This window comes from Salmo salar, chromosome 20, assembly GCF_965601325.2.
Source record: "Salmo salar chromosome 20, fSalSal1, whole genome shotgun sequence".
Taxonomy (NCBI): Eukaryota; Metazoa; Chordata; class Actinopteri; order Salmoniformes; family Salmonidae; genus Salmo; species Salmo salar.
This window is the reverse complement of record NC_138310.1, coordinates 77,161,090-77,180,566: the sequence shown is the minus strand read 5'-3', so window position 1 is coordinate 77,180,566 and position 19,477 is coordinate 77,161,090. Positions and strand designations below refer to the sequence as shown.

General features: G+C 44.8%; 1 protein-coding gene across 2 annotated transcripts; it reads right to left on the bottom strand.

Annotated features, from left to right (window-relative positions):
* Nucleotides 1-379: 379 nt before the first annotated feature.
* Nucleotides 380-17,506, bottom strand: LOC106581335 (scaffold protein ILK). Of its 2 annotated transcripts, none has more exons than XM_014163330.3 (13): nucleotides 17,385-17,506; nucleotides 15,589-15,876; nucleotides 3,789-3,954; nucleotides 3,249-3,344; nucleotides 3,046-3,142; nucleotides 2,847-2,930; nucleotides 2,489-2,574; nucleotides 2,211-2,320; nucleotides 1,903-2,030; nucleotides 1,569-1,690; nucleotides 1,327-1,426; nucleotides 1,050-1,180; nucleotides 380-913 (listed from the first exon to the last, which is right to left on the bottom strand). In XM_014163330.3, the coding sequence occupies exons 2-13, from the start codon at nucleotides 15,675-15,677 to the stop codon at nucleotides 764-766; spliced, it is 1,359 nt and encodes a 452-aa protein (XP_014018805.1). In that variant the 5' UTR covers nucleotides 15,678-15,876; nucleotides 17,385-17,506; the 3' UTR covers nucleotides 380-763. The 2 variants fall into 2 exon arrangements, with proteins under 2 accessions (XP_014018805.1, XP_014018807.1); XM_014163332.2 differs by lacking the exon at nucleotides 17,385-17,506 and adding an exon at nucleotides 17,209-17,229.
* Between the last annotated feature and the right edge of the window lie 1,971 nt (nucleotides 17,507-19,477).

Here is a 19,477-nt window from a genome sequence, read left to right as displayed (position 1 = left end):
GTCAGATACTATTCTTCTGACTTCCCACTCAGAGGGTAGTTCCCTCTTTCAACAGCCGTTGGAATCAAAGATGAACGATTAACAAAGTAGCGCACGTGTAAAAAGTGGTTCCGCTCATTCCCCTGCACTTCCTGAAGAATACTGGACATTGAAATGCTTTGTTGGATAAATAGTCTAACAGCAGAAGCAGTCCTATAACCCTGTTTGCATACATACTACTTGCACATGAAACAATAAAGGAAGAAACAAGCCATATAGTACACACTCAGTTCCACAAGACAAGCTTCAGGATAATACAGCAACGTGTTGTTTTCGTAAGAGCTTTCATTATCAGGAATAATAGGTTGCAAATCACTTTACAGCGTCTGACCCCTAGTTAGTGAGACATCCTCCAGGGGTAAAGAAAGGAAGCAGTGCGAAAGACAGATTGTCATCCTGACCTCCACAGGTTATTCAGTCAGAGGCTTGTACTCAGTCCACATGATTAGAACACAACAGTCTTAAGTGTCCATTCTTAGCTCCAGCATGGACGCAGATGAAAGTACTGATAAAAACTTGTCTTGATAAGTCAAGTAAAAATCATAATCAAGAATAGAACAAGTGACTGTCGCCGTTTTCAGAGGCTTAAGTTAGTGACATTGAGGGCAGCAGTAAGTAGTGAGAGTAGGTCTAAAGCAACACTGGTAAGCACCACATCTCTGGATGATATCTGGGGCAAGATATCTGGGGTTTTGCTCTGCTCAAGGCAGAGCAAAAAAGCAGTTCACTTGTCCTGCATTTTCTCTAGGATGGGTACGATCATGTCAAATTTAGGCCTCTTGGCAGGATCTTCGTTCATACAGATCTTCATGAGCTTGCAGATATGGGGTGAGATGCCCGGAGGAATTGTGGGTCGTAGGCCTTCCAGGGCCACCTGAGGGCAGGACAGAGATAGAACCATGTCAAAGACACTCTGGGAAGGACAAGACTAAACTGAGACTTGTGTTTTGAGATTCCTATGTTGGAACGAATCCTATAACTTCTAGCACCCTGAGCTCCAGCAGTCTCACCTTCATGCCGATCTCCATGTTGGAGAGGTCAGCGAAGGGCACCTCCCTGGTCACCAGCTCCCATAGCAACACAGCGAAGCTCCACATGTCTGCTGACCGCCGGTTGATCTCCTCAGGCTTCTTCTGCAGGGCTGCATGGGCACAGGACAGAGAGAGAATCACACACACGTTCATAGCTGTAGGAGTTGTATACCTTATAGTTACATAAAGCAAATATTTACATTCTCAAAGGTGAAAAGCGGTAAGCAGAGAAAAAGTTGCTGAGTGTGTGATGTACCTTCAGGGGCTACCCATGCTGGGGAGTACATCCTGCCTGGACACTGGAAGGAGAACTTGACGTCTGACATGCTGATCCTGGCTGTCATGTCCTCGTCGATCTGTCAAGGAATATCAGGTCATTATAACAGTGGGTTTCGAACACAGTCAATCATCCACCAAGGCATAAGAAGCATGAGAGAAAGACATGACAACTACATCACTGTAGTGAATATGTAATGTTAATGTGAGTCCATCTCTCACCATGACGCTCTTGCTGTTGAGAGAGTGCCGTGAGATCATGGGCTCGAGCGTGTGCAGGAAGGCCATCCCACAGGCAATGTCCAAAGCAAACTTCACCGCCTGTGTCTGGTCAACCACAAAGTCTGACAGAAGATAACAGAGCCATGTCAGTCATTTTCACACGTCAGCAACAGCTGTAACATTGTACTCCTTCTCTTGTAACTAGTACAGTAATATAAATAGCTATCTTTTCCCATGCTTAAGCCTGCACATCAAACAGACGTCCAGGAATATTCTATGAATCAATGACCTTATTGGAAGTCTTTAGTACAGTGCAGGTTAATGTGGTACTCACTGGTGCCCTCGTGAAGCACGTTGTAGAGGGAGCCATAGGGCATCCAGTGTGTGATGATGATGGGGTGAGGGGCGGGAGGAGACTGACACGCTCCCAACATGGGCAGCACATTGGGGTGGGAGAATATCCTGGGATGGGCCCGAGGAAGAGGGACAGGGGGGAGGAGACAGACAAATATGCATATAGGATGGGACATATGATGGCCAATCCAGTAAATAAAAAAGGTACAGGAGGAAGACAGACATGATATCCACACAACAGGAGAAAATACACCTACAATGAACAATAAGCGGGTAAACAGTTATTACCGGAGTTTGGGATACTCCTCATTGAAGTCTCTGCTTTTTCTGGTGGACCAGTCGCGAACCTTCAACACTTTCACCACAACCTCATTCCCCTGCCAGCGGCCTTGCCACAACTAAAGAAGAAAGAAGCATTGAGACAAAGTTCCAGCAGAACCTCCACAATATACAGTATAACTATGCAAAACATATGCTGGTGTGAGATTGATCACTTTGTAACATGCGTTATTGTGGACATCAGTAACAGATAAAACAACAGTTATGTAGAAACAACAGCTCCATACTTCTCCAGACTGGTTCTCATTGATCTTAGCCAGGAGAGAGAGCTGTTTGAAGTCAATGCCTGCTGCTTTGTTCAACGTGCCATTACCTGTAGGCATTGACACACAGAGGACAGAAGACAGAGTTGAAGAGCATAGCTAAAGCCCTAGGTCTGGCAAAAAGCCCTACTATTCTGCACAATTTAGCACACTGAAAGGTAGTGGAAATGTCATCAGGCATGTGGGGACTACCAGAGACCTGTGGGACATTTACTGGATGTTCATTCCTACAAACTGTGCCTGATATTCACTTCTTGCTTTCTCAGAGTGTAGTACTGAAAACCAGGCAGCTTGTAAATGGCTTTGTGGCTGTGGGACTTACGGGGTCGAGTTCTGGTGGTGCCTTTCCAGAACGTGTCCTTGAAAGGGACCTTGGTCAAACTCTGGCCCAACTTTTCTGCTTTCTCTGAGGGGGGCAAACACAAAGCACGCATTGATTAGGTAACAGGGCTAACACACAGATAATAAACACCTTTTTCTTGCCAACATTAGATGGTGCAGAGTAATGGGATGTTGAATACCTTGGAGGGCTTCACGCAGGTGAGGTTTGGCTTTGTCCAGAGGCGTTTCTCCATACTTATTACAGATGTTCACCTGAGCTCCGTTAGTCACCAGGTCCTGAGGAAGACAGACATCAATGTAACTCCAGTGGTACATAACAAGCTTTTGTTCACATAGAAAACAGAGGCAGTAGCCAGAGTAGGCCACCAGGGGGCATACTGACCTCAGCCACTAGCTCCTGTCCCCAGAAGCAGGCGTAATGCAATGGTGTGTTGCCATGCTCATTGGCAGTGTTGGTGTCTGCTTTGCACTGAATCAGCTAGGAGACAGAACCACAAGTTTACATACAACAACAGGCTGTCCAGATCCTGTTTGGATTATCTACAGTGGCACTAGTAATCCACCTATGGCAGGCCTGGAAAAGGGTATCCCCTGCCTGCTCACACATTCCAGAGGTATTGTGACATGTCTAATATTAAACCAAATCATAACCATGGTTATGCAGCGCTACCAAACCAGAAACTGCGACTGATGTCAGTCAGCACTGCAACAAGAGCAGACAAGTCTTAACCATGCAGTGAGTTGGGGTGTTGGGCAGCCATCAACTCTGGTTTCTTAAGTTCCTTCCTGGGCTTCTATAGGTGAAGCTATATCAACCTAAAGAGAAGCTATATCAACCCAATGATTTCATATGTGTGTGTGTAGTGAGTGCAGTGTGTATGTATGCAAGTAGTTTTTGTGCAGTGTGTCCACTCAGCCCCACCTTGCCCACGATGTCTCTGTGGCCGTGGCTGGAGGCCAGGTGTAGGGGCGTGTCATCTCCTCTGTTCATGACGTTGATGCGAGCCCCTCTCATGATGAGCATGTCCACCACGCTGGAGCGGCCTTCCCTGCATGCCCAGTGGAGAGGACTGAAGCCATGGTCATCACTGAGGACAGAATAACACCACGGACTGTTTACTACTAGCAATGAGGAAACTACTAGCCTCTGGTCATTTAACAATGACCAGAGCCTAAATGAGACCACACAACCCTGTCATATAATAGCAGTATAGAACTGAAAGCGCCTAGCAGGACTCTCTCTGAGTAATGGTGTAGGTCTAATGGCTTATAGACTAATTCCATGTGCCTGCTTTGCCTAATGCTTATAGAAACATGAAGTGCCTTTAAGTAAGCCTTCAAAGTGTTTATATCTAGTGAAAACAGCAGAGTTAGGCAGTAGGCAGGGGAACGCAGTGCAGCGACGCACAGCTGTGAGCAACGAACAGAGAAATGGTGAAAACAGATCATGACTGATACTGAAATTCTGCCAACGTCCAGCCAGGAAACAGGAACTAAATGTGAACTCAGCCTGCCCTGCAGCCAGTCACAGAGCAACAGAGGAGATGTGCGGCTGGCAGTGGCAACCCGTCCCACTCTGCCTTAGTCACAGTGACAGAAACACATGTTAGGACAGTGGCCTGACTGGCCTCAGTGACAGGACAGGAGTGACACCTCATGACAGCGTCCCCGCGATGACCTTAACAACCATAACAGTGACAATGACAGTCAATCAGACAGAGGCGCAAGAGAGCATGGTTAGTGCGTTCAGTTCGATTGAACGCTTTGTACTGAACAACACGTTTCTCCAAAACCTTCACAGGAACTGTTTAACTGAAAATGTCCCGGTTTTTTTCATACTGAACCCAGCTCAGGCAGAGAATGTGTGCATGACAAGGAAAGCAAAGTAGAAATGTGGAAAGACAGAGCTGGCCGGCGTATAGTAGAGAGGCAGTGGGGACAGGACGAGAGCTGGCCGGCGTATAGTAGAGAGGCAGTGGGGACAGGACGAGAGCTGGCCGGCGTATAGTAGAGAGGCAGTGGGGACAGGACGAGAGCTGGCCGGCGTATAGTAGAGAGGCAGTGGGGACAGGACGAGAGCTGGCCGGCGTATAGTAGAGAGGCAGTGGGGACAGGACGAGAGCTGGCCGGCGTATAGTAGAGAGGCAGTGGGGACAGGACGAGAGCTGGCCGGCGTATAGTAGAGAGGCAGTGGGGACAGGACGAGAGCTGGCCGGCGTAGAGAGGCAGTGGGGACAGGACGAGAGCTGGCCGGCGTATAGTAGAGAGGCAGTGGGGACAGGACGAGAACTGGCCGGCGTATAGTAGAGAGGCAGTGGGGACAGGACGAGAACTGGCCGGCGTATAGTAGAGAGGCAGTGGGGACAGGACGAGAACTGGCCGGCGTATAGTAGAGAGGCAGTGGGGACAGGACGAGAGCTGGCCGGCGTATGGTAGAGAGGCAGTGGGGACAGGACGAGAGCTGGCCGGCGTATGGTAGAGAGGCAATGGGGACAGGACGAGAGCTGGCCGGCGTATGGTAGAGAGGCAGTGGGGACAGGACGAGAGCTGGCCGGCGTATGGTAGAGAGGCAGTGGGGACAGGACGAGAGCTGGCCGGCGTATGGTAGAGAGGCAGTGGGGACAGGACGAGAGCTGGCCGGCGTATGGTAGAGAGGCAGTGGGGACAGGACGAGAGCTGGCCGGCGTATGGTAGAGAGGCAGTGGGGACAGGACGAGAGCTGGCCGGCGTGGTAGAGAGGCAGTGGGGACAGGACGAGAGCTGGCCGGCGTATGGTAGAGAGGCAGTGGGGACAGGACGAGAACTGGCCGGCGTATAGTAGAGAGGCAGTGGGGACAGGACGAGAGCTGGCCGGCGTATGGTAGAGAGGCAGTGGGGACAGGACGAGAGCTGGCCGGCGTATGGTAGAGAGGCAGTGGGGACAGGACGAGAGCTGGCCGGCGTATGGTAGAGAGGCAATGGGGACAGGACGAGAGCTGGCCGGCATATGGTAGAGAGGCAGTGGGGACAGGACGAGAGCTGGCCGGCGTATGGTAGAGAGGCAGTGGGGACAGGACGAGAGCTGGCCGGCGTATGGTAGAGAGGCAGTGGGGACAGGACGAGAGCTGGCCGGCGTGGTAGAGAGGCAGTGGGGACAGGACGAGAGCTGGCCGGCGTATGGTAGAGAGGCAGTGGGGACAGGACGAGAGCTGGCCGGCGTGGTAGGCCTGATCACCAACAACGACAAGAGAGCCTATAGGGAGGTCAGAGACCTGGCCGTGTGGTGCCAGGACAACAACCTCTCCCTCAACGTGATCAAGACAATGATGATTGTGGACTACAGGAAAGAGAGGATCGAGCACGCCCCCATTCTCATCGGCGGGGCTGCAGTGGAGCAGGTTGAGAGCTTCAAGTTCCTTGGCGTCCACATCACCAACAAACGAACATGGTCCAAGCACACCAAGACAGTTGTGAAGAGGGCACGACAAAACCTATTCCCCCTCAGTAGACGGAAAAGATTTGGCATGGGTCCTCAGATCCTCAAAAGGTTCTACAGCTGCACCATCCTGACTGGTTGTATCACTGCCTGGTATGGCAACTGCTCGGCCGCCGACCGCAAGACACTACAGAAAGTAGTGCGACTGGCCCAGTCCATCACTGGGGCCAAGCTTTCTGACATCCAGGACCTCTATATACCAGGCGGTGAAGGAGGAAGGCCCTAAAATGTGTCAAAGACTCCAGCCACCCCAGTCAAAGACTGTTCTCTCTGCTATCGCACGGCAAGCGGTACCGGAGCACCAAGTCTAGGTCCAAGAGGCTTCTAAACAGTTTCTACCCCCCATGCAATAAGACTCCTGAACATCTAATCAAAATGGCTACCCAGACTATTTGCATTGCCCCCCCCCCTTACACCACTGCTACTCTGTTATCATCTATGCATAGTCACTTTAATAACACTACCTACATGTACATATTTCCTAAGTTACCTCGACTAGCCGGTGCCCCCATGTATATAGTCACGCTATTGTTATTTTACTGCTACTCTTTAATTACTTATTATTTCTTATTCTTATCTGTATTTTTTTAAACTGCATTTTTGGTTAAGGGCTTGTAAGTAAGCATTTCACTGCAAGGTCTACACCTGTTGTATTTAGCGCATGTGACTACTAAAATTTGATATAGTAGTGAGGCAGTGGGGACAGACAGAGCTGGCTGGCGTATAGTAGTGAGGCAGTCACGAAAGGGGGACTAAAACAACAGCAGGACAAGCATTCTCTGCAGGCCTTATAAGGGTCGGGGAGACTTCCTTCACCAGGGCACACACACACACACACACACACACACACACACACACACGACTCCCCAGCTCCTATGTGTTATGTCATGCTGCATTTCTCGGGCCTCTGCTGCGTTATCCTGTCACTGGCCTTCATCACCTCAGCCCCCCCTCCACAGATTGTTCCCTCACACGCCAAAACTTCTCCACTACCCTCCCTTCTACCACTAGCTCCCTCCCTCTTTCCTTCTCTACGAGCCTGTCAACAAATGGAGATGAATTCGACTATGACATTTTCCATTCTCCACTCATTCCTGAATGTCAGAAGAATTCCATAGGGCTCTGATGTGCGTATGATTTGTGCCAAGACGCATGACGCTCTGTGTGTAAATTAAATCACGCTGCACTTGCAAGAAACACAACAGTGAGAGAAAAGTGCTGAATGTTTAGATCTGGTAGTTAAGAACTGGGGGGGTATTGTGATGAAAACAGCCCCCTTTATGGAGTTCTGACCCTCCACTTCCACAACAACACACAGGAGACTGTGTTCCGGGGAAAACAGCATCAATGAGGCCCACAGAGACCCTGCCTCCCCTAAAACACACCATCCAGAAACCTGGGTGGATGACCTTCTGTAGATGTGCTCAGAACAGATTTAGCCCAATGTACTCATACAGCGGCCCTCTCCAGCAGACAATGATATCAAGTAGGACAGTAATTGTAAATCAATGATCCCAGCAGAGTTCATTCAGGATGAGTCCATACTATGGATGCACAATATGGGCCCCAAAAAATCTAATTGCAATTTGTTTTCACTAAATATTGCGATTTGACACACAATATAAAGCAAAACACTTAGGTGAACTGTTGGAATCAAAGAAATATAATGACTTGTATTAAGAAGTGGAAAGAAGCATCGTTCTAATTTGGAACAATCGTTTGACCTAACAGAACAGCATGCATATTTATATTGAATCTAACAGCGGGGAGGAGGAACTGCGCTCCTTGAGTGACAGGGGGCGGGGCTTGGTGTGTGGGAAGCAGCCACAAGGAGAAAACAAAACCGGAGTAAACAATAAATGGAGATGCATTTCAAAATATTGCATGCGATATGGATATTGCACGTCAATATTACGATGTAGATGTGAATTCGATTAACTGTGCAGCCATAGTCCATACAGGCCATTTAAAGCGACCTATCAACCCTTCAGTGGGTCACTAAAAGAGCAGTGGCGTAGTGGTCCTTGGAGAAATGGGTATACTCAAATTTAGCAAAACATTTCCCAAATGGCCCACCAGGCAAAGATACCCCCCCATGAAAAATTCAATGCGAAACAGTGACATACCCTCTGAATGATCTAAAATGATCAATCACATACTGGTCTTTCAGAGTCAGGCCAACCCAAGCTGTAAAAAGAGTGTCAACTGAGCCAGAAATTCACAGGTTTCAGATTCTTTTTTTTCCCCGTCACACTTTTTTTTTTAGAGAAAAAACATTAATTTTGTTGTCAAAGTCCATATCAATGCTTAAACCACAACAGGAGACCACTTGGTGTAGTTAGTTACCCTTTAATTCCAGTGCACAGGCACCTAGAACTGTTGTTTGGTTAATAGGGTTTCTCTAGCACATGAGATGGAGGTTGCTAAACAAATGGCCACTGGATTGATGCAAATAATCATGGTGTTTTTCACCAGGTAGGCATAGGCTATTTTGTAGCTAGTTAACATTTAATTGAGAAGGTTTTTGGGAAAGCCTTCCCCTCTACCAGAAGACTGTTAGGCCCTTCATTAGTATTGCTATATTTTTACTGTTCCTTAATTGTTTGAAACCTGGACGTTTCACTTCATATTATGAGGCATGTCTTAACTTGCTTCAATGTACCCTATTGCCCAAATCCCACCATAGAAACATGGAGGCAATAATTTGATAAAAGCTTCTTCATATGCATTCTCCTGTTCTATTGGTTTTCTAAATTCTCTCTTTGTCTAGAAGCCAAAGCCATTATTCCTAGTCATATTAGCAACCCATGATAGTTGTTCCATCATAAGAGCTCTCCTCTAAATTTCTAACATATTTCCATCTCTGTCCATAAAACCGCTCACATAAACATTGCGCATTTTAGAATGGTGTTTTCCCACAAATTGCATTTTGTAACTTTCACACGTATACCAGGGTGGATTGTGCATTTTAAGTTGAGGGAGGACGATTATTTTCCTAATGAGCATGGCCTTATTTCTATTACAGCATATTGGATGACTGTCATTCATATTACATTCACCCAGTTCAATGTAACAGCAGTAGGTTTAGGCTACTACATAATACTCTAATTTTCCATATACCCATCATGAGGTAGCTACAACCTAGACTATGAATGAAAGTTTACAACGTGCACAGGTCGAGAGAAGATTGAGGTGACACATGGACAGACAGTGACACATTCAATAACGCCTTGCACACTCTTGCCTGTATCTAGCTGATCTAGAGTGTAATCATTAGTCCAACAGCTGCAACGAGAGTTTCTATTGGACAAATTCAGGTATGTTTAACCCCATTTAATTCACTTCCATTTTAGAAAAGTGGTTTTTTAATTTTTTTTTACAGATTCGGCAGAATGAATACACCCTTGATCACACGTAAACAGTTCACTTTCATAGCAGCCACGTTGTATTCCTTCTCGCATCTATGTGCTCTCCTCTTATGACCTTTTCCCTTCATTGTGTTACCAGGCAAAAAAATAAACAATTCCAAGCCAAACCATATCCTAACTGCTACACACAACTTACATCGTTGACACCATATTACCTAAGGTCAACATAGCTAATAGAACTAACGTGTTAGTTAACCTGCTACAATCACACAGTAATGTTACAGAGTACAGTCAGTAAGCGTTTAGCACTTACACCGCCAGTAATAAATTAATAAAACCAAAAACGTACCATGATTTGGAAGAGTTCCAGTGTTGTGTTGAATAGTCATAGCCAGCTAGCTAACATAGCATCCCTCTGTTTGAGAAAGGTGTTTGAGTAGTCATAAGAACCATGAGCCTCCTAGGTTTTCTATTGAAGTCAATGTACCCAGAGGAGGATGGAAGCTAGCTGTCCTCCGGCTACACCATGGTGCTACCCTACAGTGCTGTTGAAAGTCTACAGTAGCCTCATTGCAAAACAGTGCGTTTTATCTATTATTTGGTGACGTGAATATATTTAGTAGTTATCTAAAAAGGATAACTTAATGTTTTTTTTAAATTCACCCTTCCTCCTTTGAGGAGCATCTACTGGCGTAGACCTACCGCCGAGGGCCCATTGCTATGCCTAAAATGTTAAGAAATGTTAACATTTTAAGCTAAACATTCTGATTTGTTCCATCAGTCTTATTAATTGATATGGTGTGTGGGGATTAAGTAGTGAGTATACTCAATGCCAATTGAAGAATACGTGGGTATAGGGCGTATACCCTCCACTACACGAAAGTTTATTTCACAGAAAATAATAATGCTTGTTTAATTTTCTGAGTTTAGAGTGACGAAAAGTAGCTAACTGCCCTCTAACGTCTCTTCGTTGCGCAGAGCAGCCCAAGCAGAGCCGTTGCTATGGTTACTCAGACTCAGAGCCGCAATGAGCAGAGTGCATGCAGAGAGGAGAAGCTGACGGATTTACTAAAAGGAAGTTTACTCTGATTTCAGGCAGGGCCTTAAATTTGGCAGAAGCGATCTGGCTTGGGTAGTGTAGGGCCTGACCATCGCGGGCATGATTCGGGATTAAAATTCATACCTGTGCAGGGCTCTAACCCAGGCCAATGAATCAATCAGTGGAGTCAGGAGTGGGGGTGTCTACAACCTTCCCAGCAAGGTTGCCCAGGCCAGGGGGCTTCAAAGGTGCTTTCTCCTGCCGTCCTGGCTGCCCCCCCCAACCCCCTGGGTGGGGTTATTTCAGGCAGTTCCACCTGCCAACAGGGCTCAGATTTGTAGACTGAAGAGCCCAGTCTACACCCTGTCTGTCTCTATGGTGAGCTCACTGTGCGATCATATGACCTACATCAATAGGCTGATACGGATTTACTCTTTCACACTAGTCTATTTGCACACTGTAAAACACACAAGAAACAAGCCATCCACACAGTCACAGAAAGGAGAGTCAAGCTACCAATTAAAGAGGTATGACCTTGATTTGAGAAATCTCATACTTGTTTCATGTCTGACTGTAGCCTACAGTAGGATTAGTTGCAGCTGGCTCCAGTGGGAGCTGGGAAGGCCCAGAGTATACAGCTGGCTCCAGTGGGAGCTTGCAAGGCCCAGAGTATACAGCTGGCTCCAGTGGGAGCTGGGAAGGCCCAGAGTATACAGCTGGCTCTACAGTTCACACCCCAGTCCCGGGCCAGCCCCTCTCACACAGACCTAATGTTAGATTGGTGACCCTCCTAGACCACTGTCTGATCTGCCCAGTCAGGGGCTGGGCTAGGCGGGTTAACCATTTACCAACCTTCCCCGGGGAATTAAATATAAACAGCATTCTCTGTGACCATACACAACCCACCCTCCCTCTTCACCAAACAAGGAGCCTCTAACTCATTACCATAGTATATCACAGCACTGAATATAGACCTAATGACAGCGTTTCACCCACAGCACAACTCTACAGAAGTAGTCAGCTAGACTTGAGAAGAAATGAAAGTATAATTCATGTTAAGGATTCTTTCTTCTTGAATGTGCTTTGACTATACTACGCCTACAGCCATGGTTCACACTCCTTTACCACCCAGCAAACTGGCAGAACAGTCCACTAGAGACCACACACACACACACACCCACGAGGTATTTTGAAGAGCGGGGGTTGGGCAGAGCCAGCGAGTCACGTTTGTAATGTTCTAGTGTCGGCTTTTTCTATGCTAAGTGGACCAAATACACTGACCGTCTGAAATACTTGCATTTACACAGGCAGCTCAATTCTGGTCTTTTGACAAATTGATCAGCTCTTTTGCCAATAATTGGTCAAAAGATAAGAATTGGGCTGCCTGTGTAAACGTAGCCAATATTATCTTTAAGAGCCTCGATCTTCAGTGAAGGAATTTTCTAAAATGTTTATTTACAGTTTCCGTTAAAATCAGAGATGGGTATAAGAGAAAATATAAAGTAGTATGGTAGAGTTTGCCTAAATGAAAGATTAAACTTCAAGAAATAGCCTTACGCTGCATTTTAAAAAGTGCCACTCATTTGCGCACGTTTGTAATTAGCTGGTCCATCATGAGGAAATGTTGAGGGGAAATGAGTGGCACTATCTATTACCACTGGGAGAGGAGTACAGGAAACAGAAGAATGATTGAGAGGACGGTGTTATGGCTCTGCCTGTGCATTCCTTCTGCAAAAACTCACACAAACCACATTTCTATCCATAGTCAAGTAATTCCGTATAAAAGAAAAAACACAATAGCTGTGATGGAAACAGGAAGTTTCGGTACAATTTTATATATGGTGACAATTTGTTCATTCGACATGGTGGGATCATTTTGTGTCTGTAAATTTCGTCATGCACAAATATTGATTTATTAACCAACACATCAACTAAGTTATATGGAATTGTTTTAAGAAGGTCATACCAAGGATCATTTTACTATTTCATATTGAATTAAGACCCCTTGAAGTATAAACAAAAACAAAAAAATACGAAGAAAAAAAATGGTGTTTGCTTTACTGCCATACAAACACATTGAATAACAGATTCACTACATGGAACAGATTGTCCCCCAACAAAATCTAAAGGAAGTTAGTTCTGAAGTGTCTGTCCTATATCTGAGAGACAGGAAAGATCAGGAAACATTTCCATTATTTATTTTATGTGTATTTAACCCTTTATTTTTGGCACTAAAAGGTCTCCATATATACTTCCATTCTTTTCAACTGGTACCAGGGACCTTCAGACGAGTCTTGTGAGCGGATTGTTTTAATACGCTAATTAGACTTCTGCGGGGGCGTGAACATCAACCTTAGGGGCTTAAGATAACATTTTAGAGGCCCACATCTTGGCGGTGTAGAGAAATCTTGCCATTTTAAAACCAATTTGCAGCAATTCTACAAATTTCTTCATGGAACAGAGATAATTGCTTGCCTTTTAAAAACGAATTTACTGCAATTTCATGCATTTTGCCATGGCTAGAAAATACTGCTAAAGTCAGGTGACTGTCTAGCTTCTATTTTGGTAATTGTTAGTTCTCAAAGATTATTCAAAAAAAAAAAGGTCCATTATCTTTTCTACATACTGTATATATGTTTTTAGTCATTTACGTTTGCATAGAAAGCATTTCACCGTCCCGGAAAATTATACTGTTTGAACTTAGGCATCCCGAAAATCCACAAGCGGCCAACACAAGGATTTCAATGGCAGAAAAATCCTTGCACACACTAAAGCTGCGTTTGCACAGGCAGCTGAGTTCTGATCTTTTTTCCACTAATTGGTCTTTTGACCAATCACATCAGATATTTTTCAAAGCTGATCTGATTGGTCAAAAGACCAACTAGTGAAAAAAAGAGATCAGAAATGGGCCGCCTGTCTACACGCTGCCTAACACACACACACACACGTTTGCGCCCTATGTCCAGCCCACAACAATTCCCTGGCTTACACTACTCCCCCCTTTCTCTTGCTCATTTTTGGCGTGTTATTCCTTGTATGGGCATTCAGCATTCCACTACGGTCCTTGTCTCGCATTTACATTTGTGCACCCACACAGAGAAACGAGCTAAACCGTCAATGAGAAAGTGTGGGATAGGGATATATAGGACATGGTGGGATTCAACAGGGCAGATGTGGGTGTTTGTACAGTCAGCTATAAAACCAATGTAATCACAGTTATTGCAGGGGCTGAAAGGCCCAGTACGGATGTGTTTCTCCCAATGGGAAAATATACATCAACCCAACCGATAAGTGGGACTTGACAGGCAATCGGCTAATGGAGAAGGGTCACACGTGTTAGTTACGTCGGCCGTGCAAACTCACACAAATACAATAGATCCATGCATGTGTATCCCATAGGCTACTTACAGTGAAGTACACACAATAGTATGAACGCAAAACTAAAATGAAACAATGAAAGCTGGTTTAAAAAAATATATGCATAGTGCTCTGTAATGTCTAAGCAAGGTACTCAACAACAATCAAGCCTCTGCATGAGACTGAGAAGAACAGCTTCAGACAGCATGCCCTGGGGGCAACAATTATGTGTCTCTATAGTTCTATCTGAATGCAGAGATACCAGGCCTGAATAGAAGACAGATGGGGTAAACATTTTTTGTATATTTTCTTTTAAGTCACCTTCCTCCAGAAATGTCTGTGAGTTCCAGCAGTTGTGACAAGCCCTGCTGAGCTTCCCTTCACCGAGTTGACCGAGGATACATACTGGAGAGGAGGCCAGGACGCATGATGTAGCCTGCTTTCTAAGGCTGTGTTCACACAGGCAGCCCATTGTGATATTTGTTTCCACGATTGGCCTTTTGACCAATCACATCCGATTTTTTCACATCAGATATTTTTCCAGAGTTGATCTGACTGGTCAAATGACCAATAGTGAAAAAAAAGTCAGAATTGGGCTGCCTGTGTAAACGCAGCCTAATGGACCTCCAAATGCAACCATTAGAGCTAGGCTATAGCTTTGCAGTCTACAATAGAGTCAAATGAAAACATCCACATAAACAAGCGAAGGCAGGAAACACCCATTATTTTTGTTTTATCTTCTCTCTGTCTTTGCCCAGTAACCTGATATAAATGGCAAGTCAAACAAATTTTAAGGGCAGTGAACATATGAAAACATTTCCAAGACATTTGCCATCCTTGGCTTCATTTTAAGTTCACATTCCAAGCCAAGTCACGTGTCCGGAAAGAAGTGGATTCAAATCTCAGGTCACGATCACACAGAGTTGGGGAGTCGGGCTGGCTAGGAGTCCAGCAACAAACAACCCTCACAGTCCTCGACAACAACCACATCAAAAGAAATACAATGACAGTGCAATTACCCAGCAATGTTACCCATCAGCTTTTGATGTACGAGTAAACCAATAGACATCCATGTCCTCTCATTGTACATGGGATGATGTGGTGGGTATCTGTACATTCCTGGAAGTTTTCCCCCCATTTCACCTGTGTGAAACTAATTATATGCACACAACTCAAGGGTCATAACAACACAGGAGATTGGCAAAGAACAGATGTAAAAGTATTAATTGCCAATATCTGAATCCATCGAATGACTCCACCAAGTAACTATCATTTGTGTATTACGCTATAGAATAATGACTGAGCAGTCCAACATTTGGGTGTGATATATTTTAACATGGAAGAGTGTGTCCAATAGAGACTTGACTTCCTGATAGCGGGTCAGAAGCTCCTGCCTACATGCATGATTCTGCGACTTGATACTGATAGCATCTGACACAAAAAAAATGGTCTTTTAAAAAAGGTACTGATAAGTTAGACTCACCCCTGATTGAGGTCATTCTCTGTGTTGTCCAACCATAGGCGAACAGCTACTGCGTTGCCTTCCCGGCACTGGGTAAAAATATCATCCATGATGGCTCACTCTGCTTCTTCTGTTAATTTACACTCACAATCTGAGAGACGTTGATGGGACTGGGATACACAAGGGAGGCAGGCAAAGGAATTCAGGGGTGGCCTGGAGTGCATTCGTCCCTTAGCAAGGAGAGAACAGCTAGTCAGGGACACCAACAGGAGACGTTCAGCTACACTGTGGAGTTCCAGTGGCACAATCCTGAAAAGACAAACACGAGAAGGATAACGCTCGACGAACGTAACTACAAAGATTCCTCGCTGTTCTTAAATACATTCTAAAACATGATAGCGAACACTGTTCCAACTTCCAACCAATGTAATCTATAGACTAAAAACGTTGACGAGGTCACAGCAGGCTTTCAGGGCCCTCATTAGTTTCACAGCACTGCAGCACAAGGATTGTCTAGTTGCAGTGCAACAGGAGACCTCTCAGGCATTGGGCAATCCAGTCAAACTCTGAATCAACTGCATGGGGTGTGCAGTAAAGCCAAGTTGTTTGTGATTTACCTAACGCAGTGCTCCCCAAACTCAGGGTGCACGTTTTGGTTATTACCCTAACACTACACAGCTGATTCAAATGATAAAAGTTTGATGATTAGTTGAATAAGCGGTGTACTATGCTAGGGCAAAAACCAAACCGTGCACCGAGTTTGGGAAACCCTGACCAAACGCCTGGTGGTGACTCACACCTGTTCTGGGACAGATGGCAAACTCTGCAGTAATCCACTACTCGGAGTTGATTTAAAACCCTGTTTGAACAATTTTCTGAAGGCTTCTCAGGACTAGAAGAACACAAACTACATACACTTTCATTTTGGGTTTAGTGAAGACTGGTTTGAAATTCATAGATTCATTTATTTGTGAAGCCAAACAATGGTCATATTAGTGCTATTAGTGGATATTATCGTACATGCATACAGATAAAAAGCCCATGAGACCCATGGCATGAGCAGTGGCTGTCAGGGAGCATTCCAAATTACATTTGACTAGCTAATCGCATAAAACTAGCTAATTTATAGTACCTGACAGTTAGCTAGAGAAAATGTTCTTGCTAGGCTTCTTTCCCAAAATACAATTGTTAGTTAGCTATAGCCATATAGGTAGTTAGCCTAGTAGTTAGTGATGCATGATTTATTTGAGATTCATTAAAATATAACTCGGTGCTGTGTAAATTACTGTGTTCAAGCAAAGTGTATTATTGTGTAAAAATAATGTACAAAGTGTGCAAATACTGTATCTACCATTGTAGACACTGACAACAACTACAATCAGGAATCATTGGCCAAAGGCTGCCCAACATGAATGTCATATACTAACGTTATACTAAGTTAGCTGGCCCGCTACTCCTACTATAGTACAGTATCTGGCTGTCGAGCTAGTTTGATAGCTAGCGTTAGTACTTAGCAGCAGTTTTGAATACTGATAACCGCGTAAGATAACAGGCTACTGAAAACGTCCAAAGCTATACTGTGGCTAGTTACTGCACTAGGTACTTAATAAGTTTGTTAAACAACCATTTATACTTAGTTACATTATCAAGCCCCGTAAGTAGGGAAACAGTTGGAGACGTTTTTCCTCCTCTTCTTTGACTTCAGACCGGACGCCTGAAGCTAGAATCTCGATAGAAATCATAATATTTATTGGGTTTGTTTGTTAAGTGTGAATATACATCAGCGTAAAAAAAAAAGACAACTGAATTTAACTTACCCTATGGATTCCACAGGATATATTATTAGACAGAAAGGGATAGCTAGATTGGGGATAAAGCAGACTGTCTACGTCCACACCCTCGCCGTCGTTTTACGTGGGAGGAAAAATATTTGCCCTCGTCCACTACCAAATTACCCATACTAGCGCCCTCTATCGGAAAACAGCCACTTCTTTCCTGTGTGAAGATTCATTTCCGTTCCTCCAGGGCACGTTTTTCTCTCAGGTTTTAATGACACATTTATTCTAGGCTTAGCTGTATATTTTCATTTCACCGACCCCAACATGACAACAAACATGTCCATTAAGAAGTCTCTGCTGGGGGGGTCCAACTGTGGTGAAGACGAGAGATTGAGGAGAGGACAGTGAAAGTACCCTCCAGACTTAATGACGAAAAGCTTTTTTGGCTGTGGCCATGCATCTTGGATGGTGATTCAAAGATTGTAAGGAGTTCTTCGCTTTGAGAACAAGTGCTGAGGTATGTAATAAATAACAGGTAAATGCAATGTCTCATCATTCTCACTAGGTGGCAGTATAAACCAGCTTTTCTCTACAATGATAGGCAGATGAGCAGAAGAGCCAGAGCCCCAAGCTGCCTGCAGCTTGTTAAAGATTCACTCAAAGAGTTGACAGAGTAAAGAAGATGACATTTCATTCTGCTTGTCTACTTCTCTCCAGGGGGTTTATGGGTGTTCCACTGTGTTACATTAGAATATCTTATGCCTCAGAAATCAAGGCTACAGCAATCTTAATGAGGATGAGATACAAAGCCTAAAGCTCACTCATGAATTTGCTCATTGAGAGACATTTACATTCTCACTTGCTGAAACACACACACCAGACTGACTGCATAAATGTCACCCGCTCAAATGCACCCATTCTCTTTGGTTGAAGGACTGACCAGGACAGAACCTCCACACTTGTGGGATGAAAGCCTCTCTGTATTAAACTGAGCAGAGGATGCATTCTAGTCTCTCCTGATTCAAGCACATTGGAAATCAGCACATTGGAAATAAGAATAACCACAGAATCTATTTTGTATTTAGGAATAAATAGGCTAAATACATTTCTATAGCAACATTTGTCTATTTTACATTTTCTTCCTCTGTTCCCATTCCTCAAAGAGGGAACATGTGGGTTAATAGAGAATGCAGCACTATTTATATATACAGTCATGGCCAAAAGTTTTGAGAATGACACAAATATTAATTTCCACAAAGTTTGCTGCTTCAATGTCTTTAGATATTTTTGTCAGATGTTACTATGGAATACTGAAGTATAATTACAAGCATTTCATAAGTGTTAAAGACTTTTATTGACAATTACATGAAGTTGATGCAAAGAGTCAATATTTGCTGTGTTGACCCTTCTTTTTCAGGACCTCTGCAATCCACCCTGGCATGCTGTCAATTAACTTCTGGGCCACATCCTGACTGATGACAGCCCATTCTTGCATAATCAATGCTTGGAGTTTGTCAGAATTTGTGGGGTTTTGTTTGTGCACCCACCTCTTGAGGATTGACCACAAGTTCTCAATGGGATAAAGGTCTGGGGATTTTCCTGGCCATGGACCCAAAATATCAATGTTTTGTTCCCCGAGCTACTTAGTTATCACTTTTGCCTTATGGCAAGGTGCTCCATCATGCTGGAAAAGGCATTGTTCGTCCAAACTGTTCCTGGATGGTTGGGAGAAGTTGCTCTCGGAGGATGTGTTGGTACCATTCTTTATTCATGCCTGTGTTCTTAGGCAAAAGTGTGAGTGAGCCCACTCCCTTGGCTGAGAAGCAACCCCACACAAGGCTTTTTTCCGGATGCCCCAAACAATCGGAAAAGGGATTCATCAGAGAAAATGACTTTACCCCAGTTCTCAGCAGTCTAATCCCTGTACCTTTTGCAGAATATCAGTCTGACCCTGATGCTTTTCCGGGAGAGAAGTGGATTCTTTGCTGCCCTTCTTGACACCAGGCCATCCTCCAAAAGTCTTCGCCTCACTGTGCGTGCAGATGCACTCACACCTGCCTGCTGCCATTCCAGAGCAAGCTCTGTACTGGTGGTGCCCTGATTCCGCAGCTGAATCAACTTTAAGAGACAGT

Bases quoted from the DNA above. Each gene is read 5' to 3' on its own strand.
- LOC106581335 (XM_014163330.3), bottom strand. From the start codon at position 15,677: ATGGATGATATTTTTACCCAGTGCCGGGAAGGCAACGCAGTAGCTGTT. The intron at 1,691-1,902 runs GTGAGTACCACA...ATCTTCTGTCAG, and splicing joins CGTGCTTCACGAGGGCACCA to ACTTTGTGGTTGACCAGACA. The intron at 1,181-1,326 runs GTACATCACACA...GTGCCCATGCAG, and splicing joins AGCATGGGTAGCCCCTGAAG to CCCTGCAGAAGAAGCCTGAG.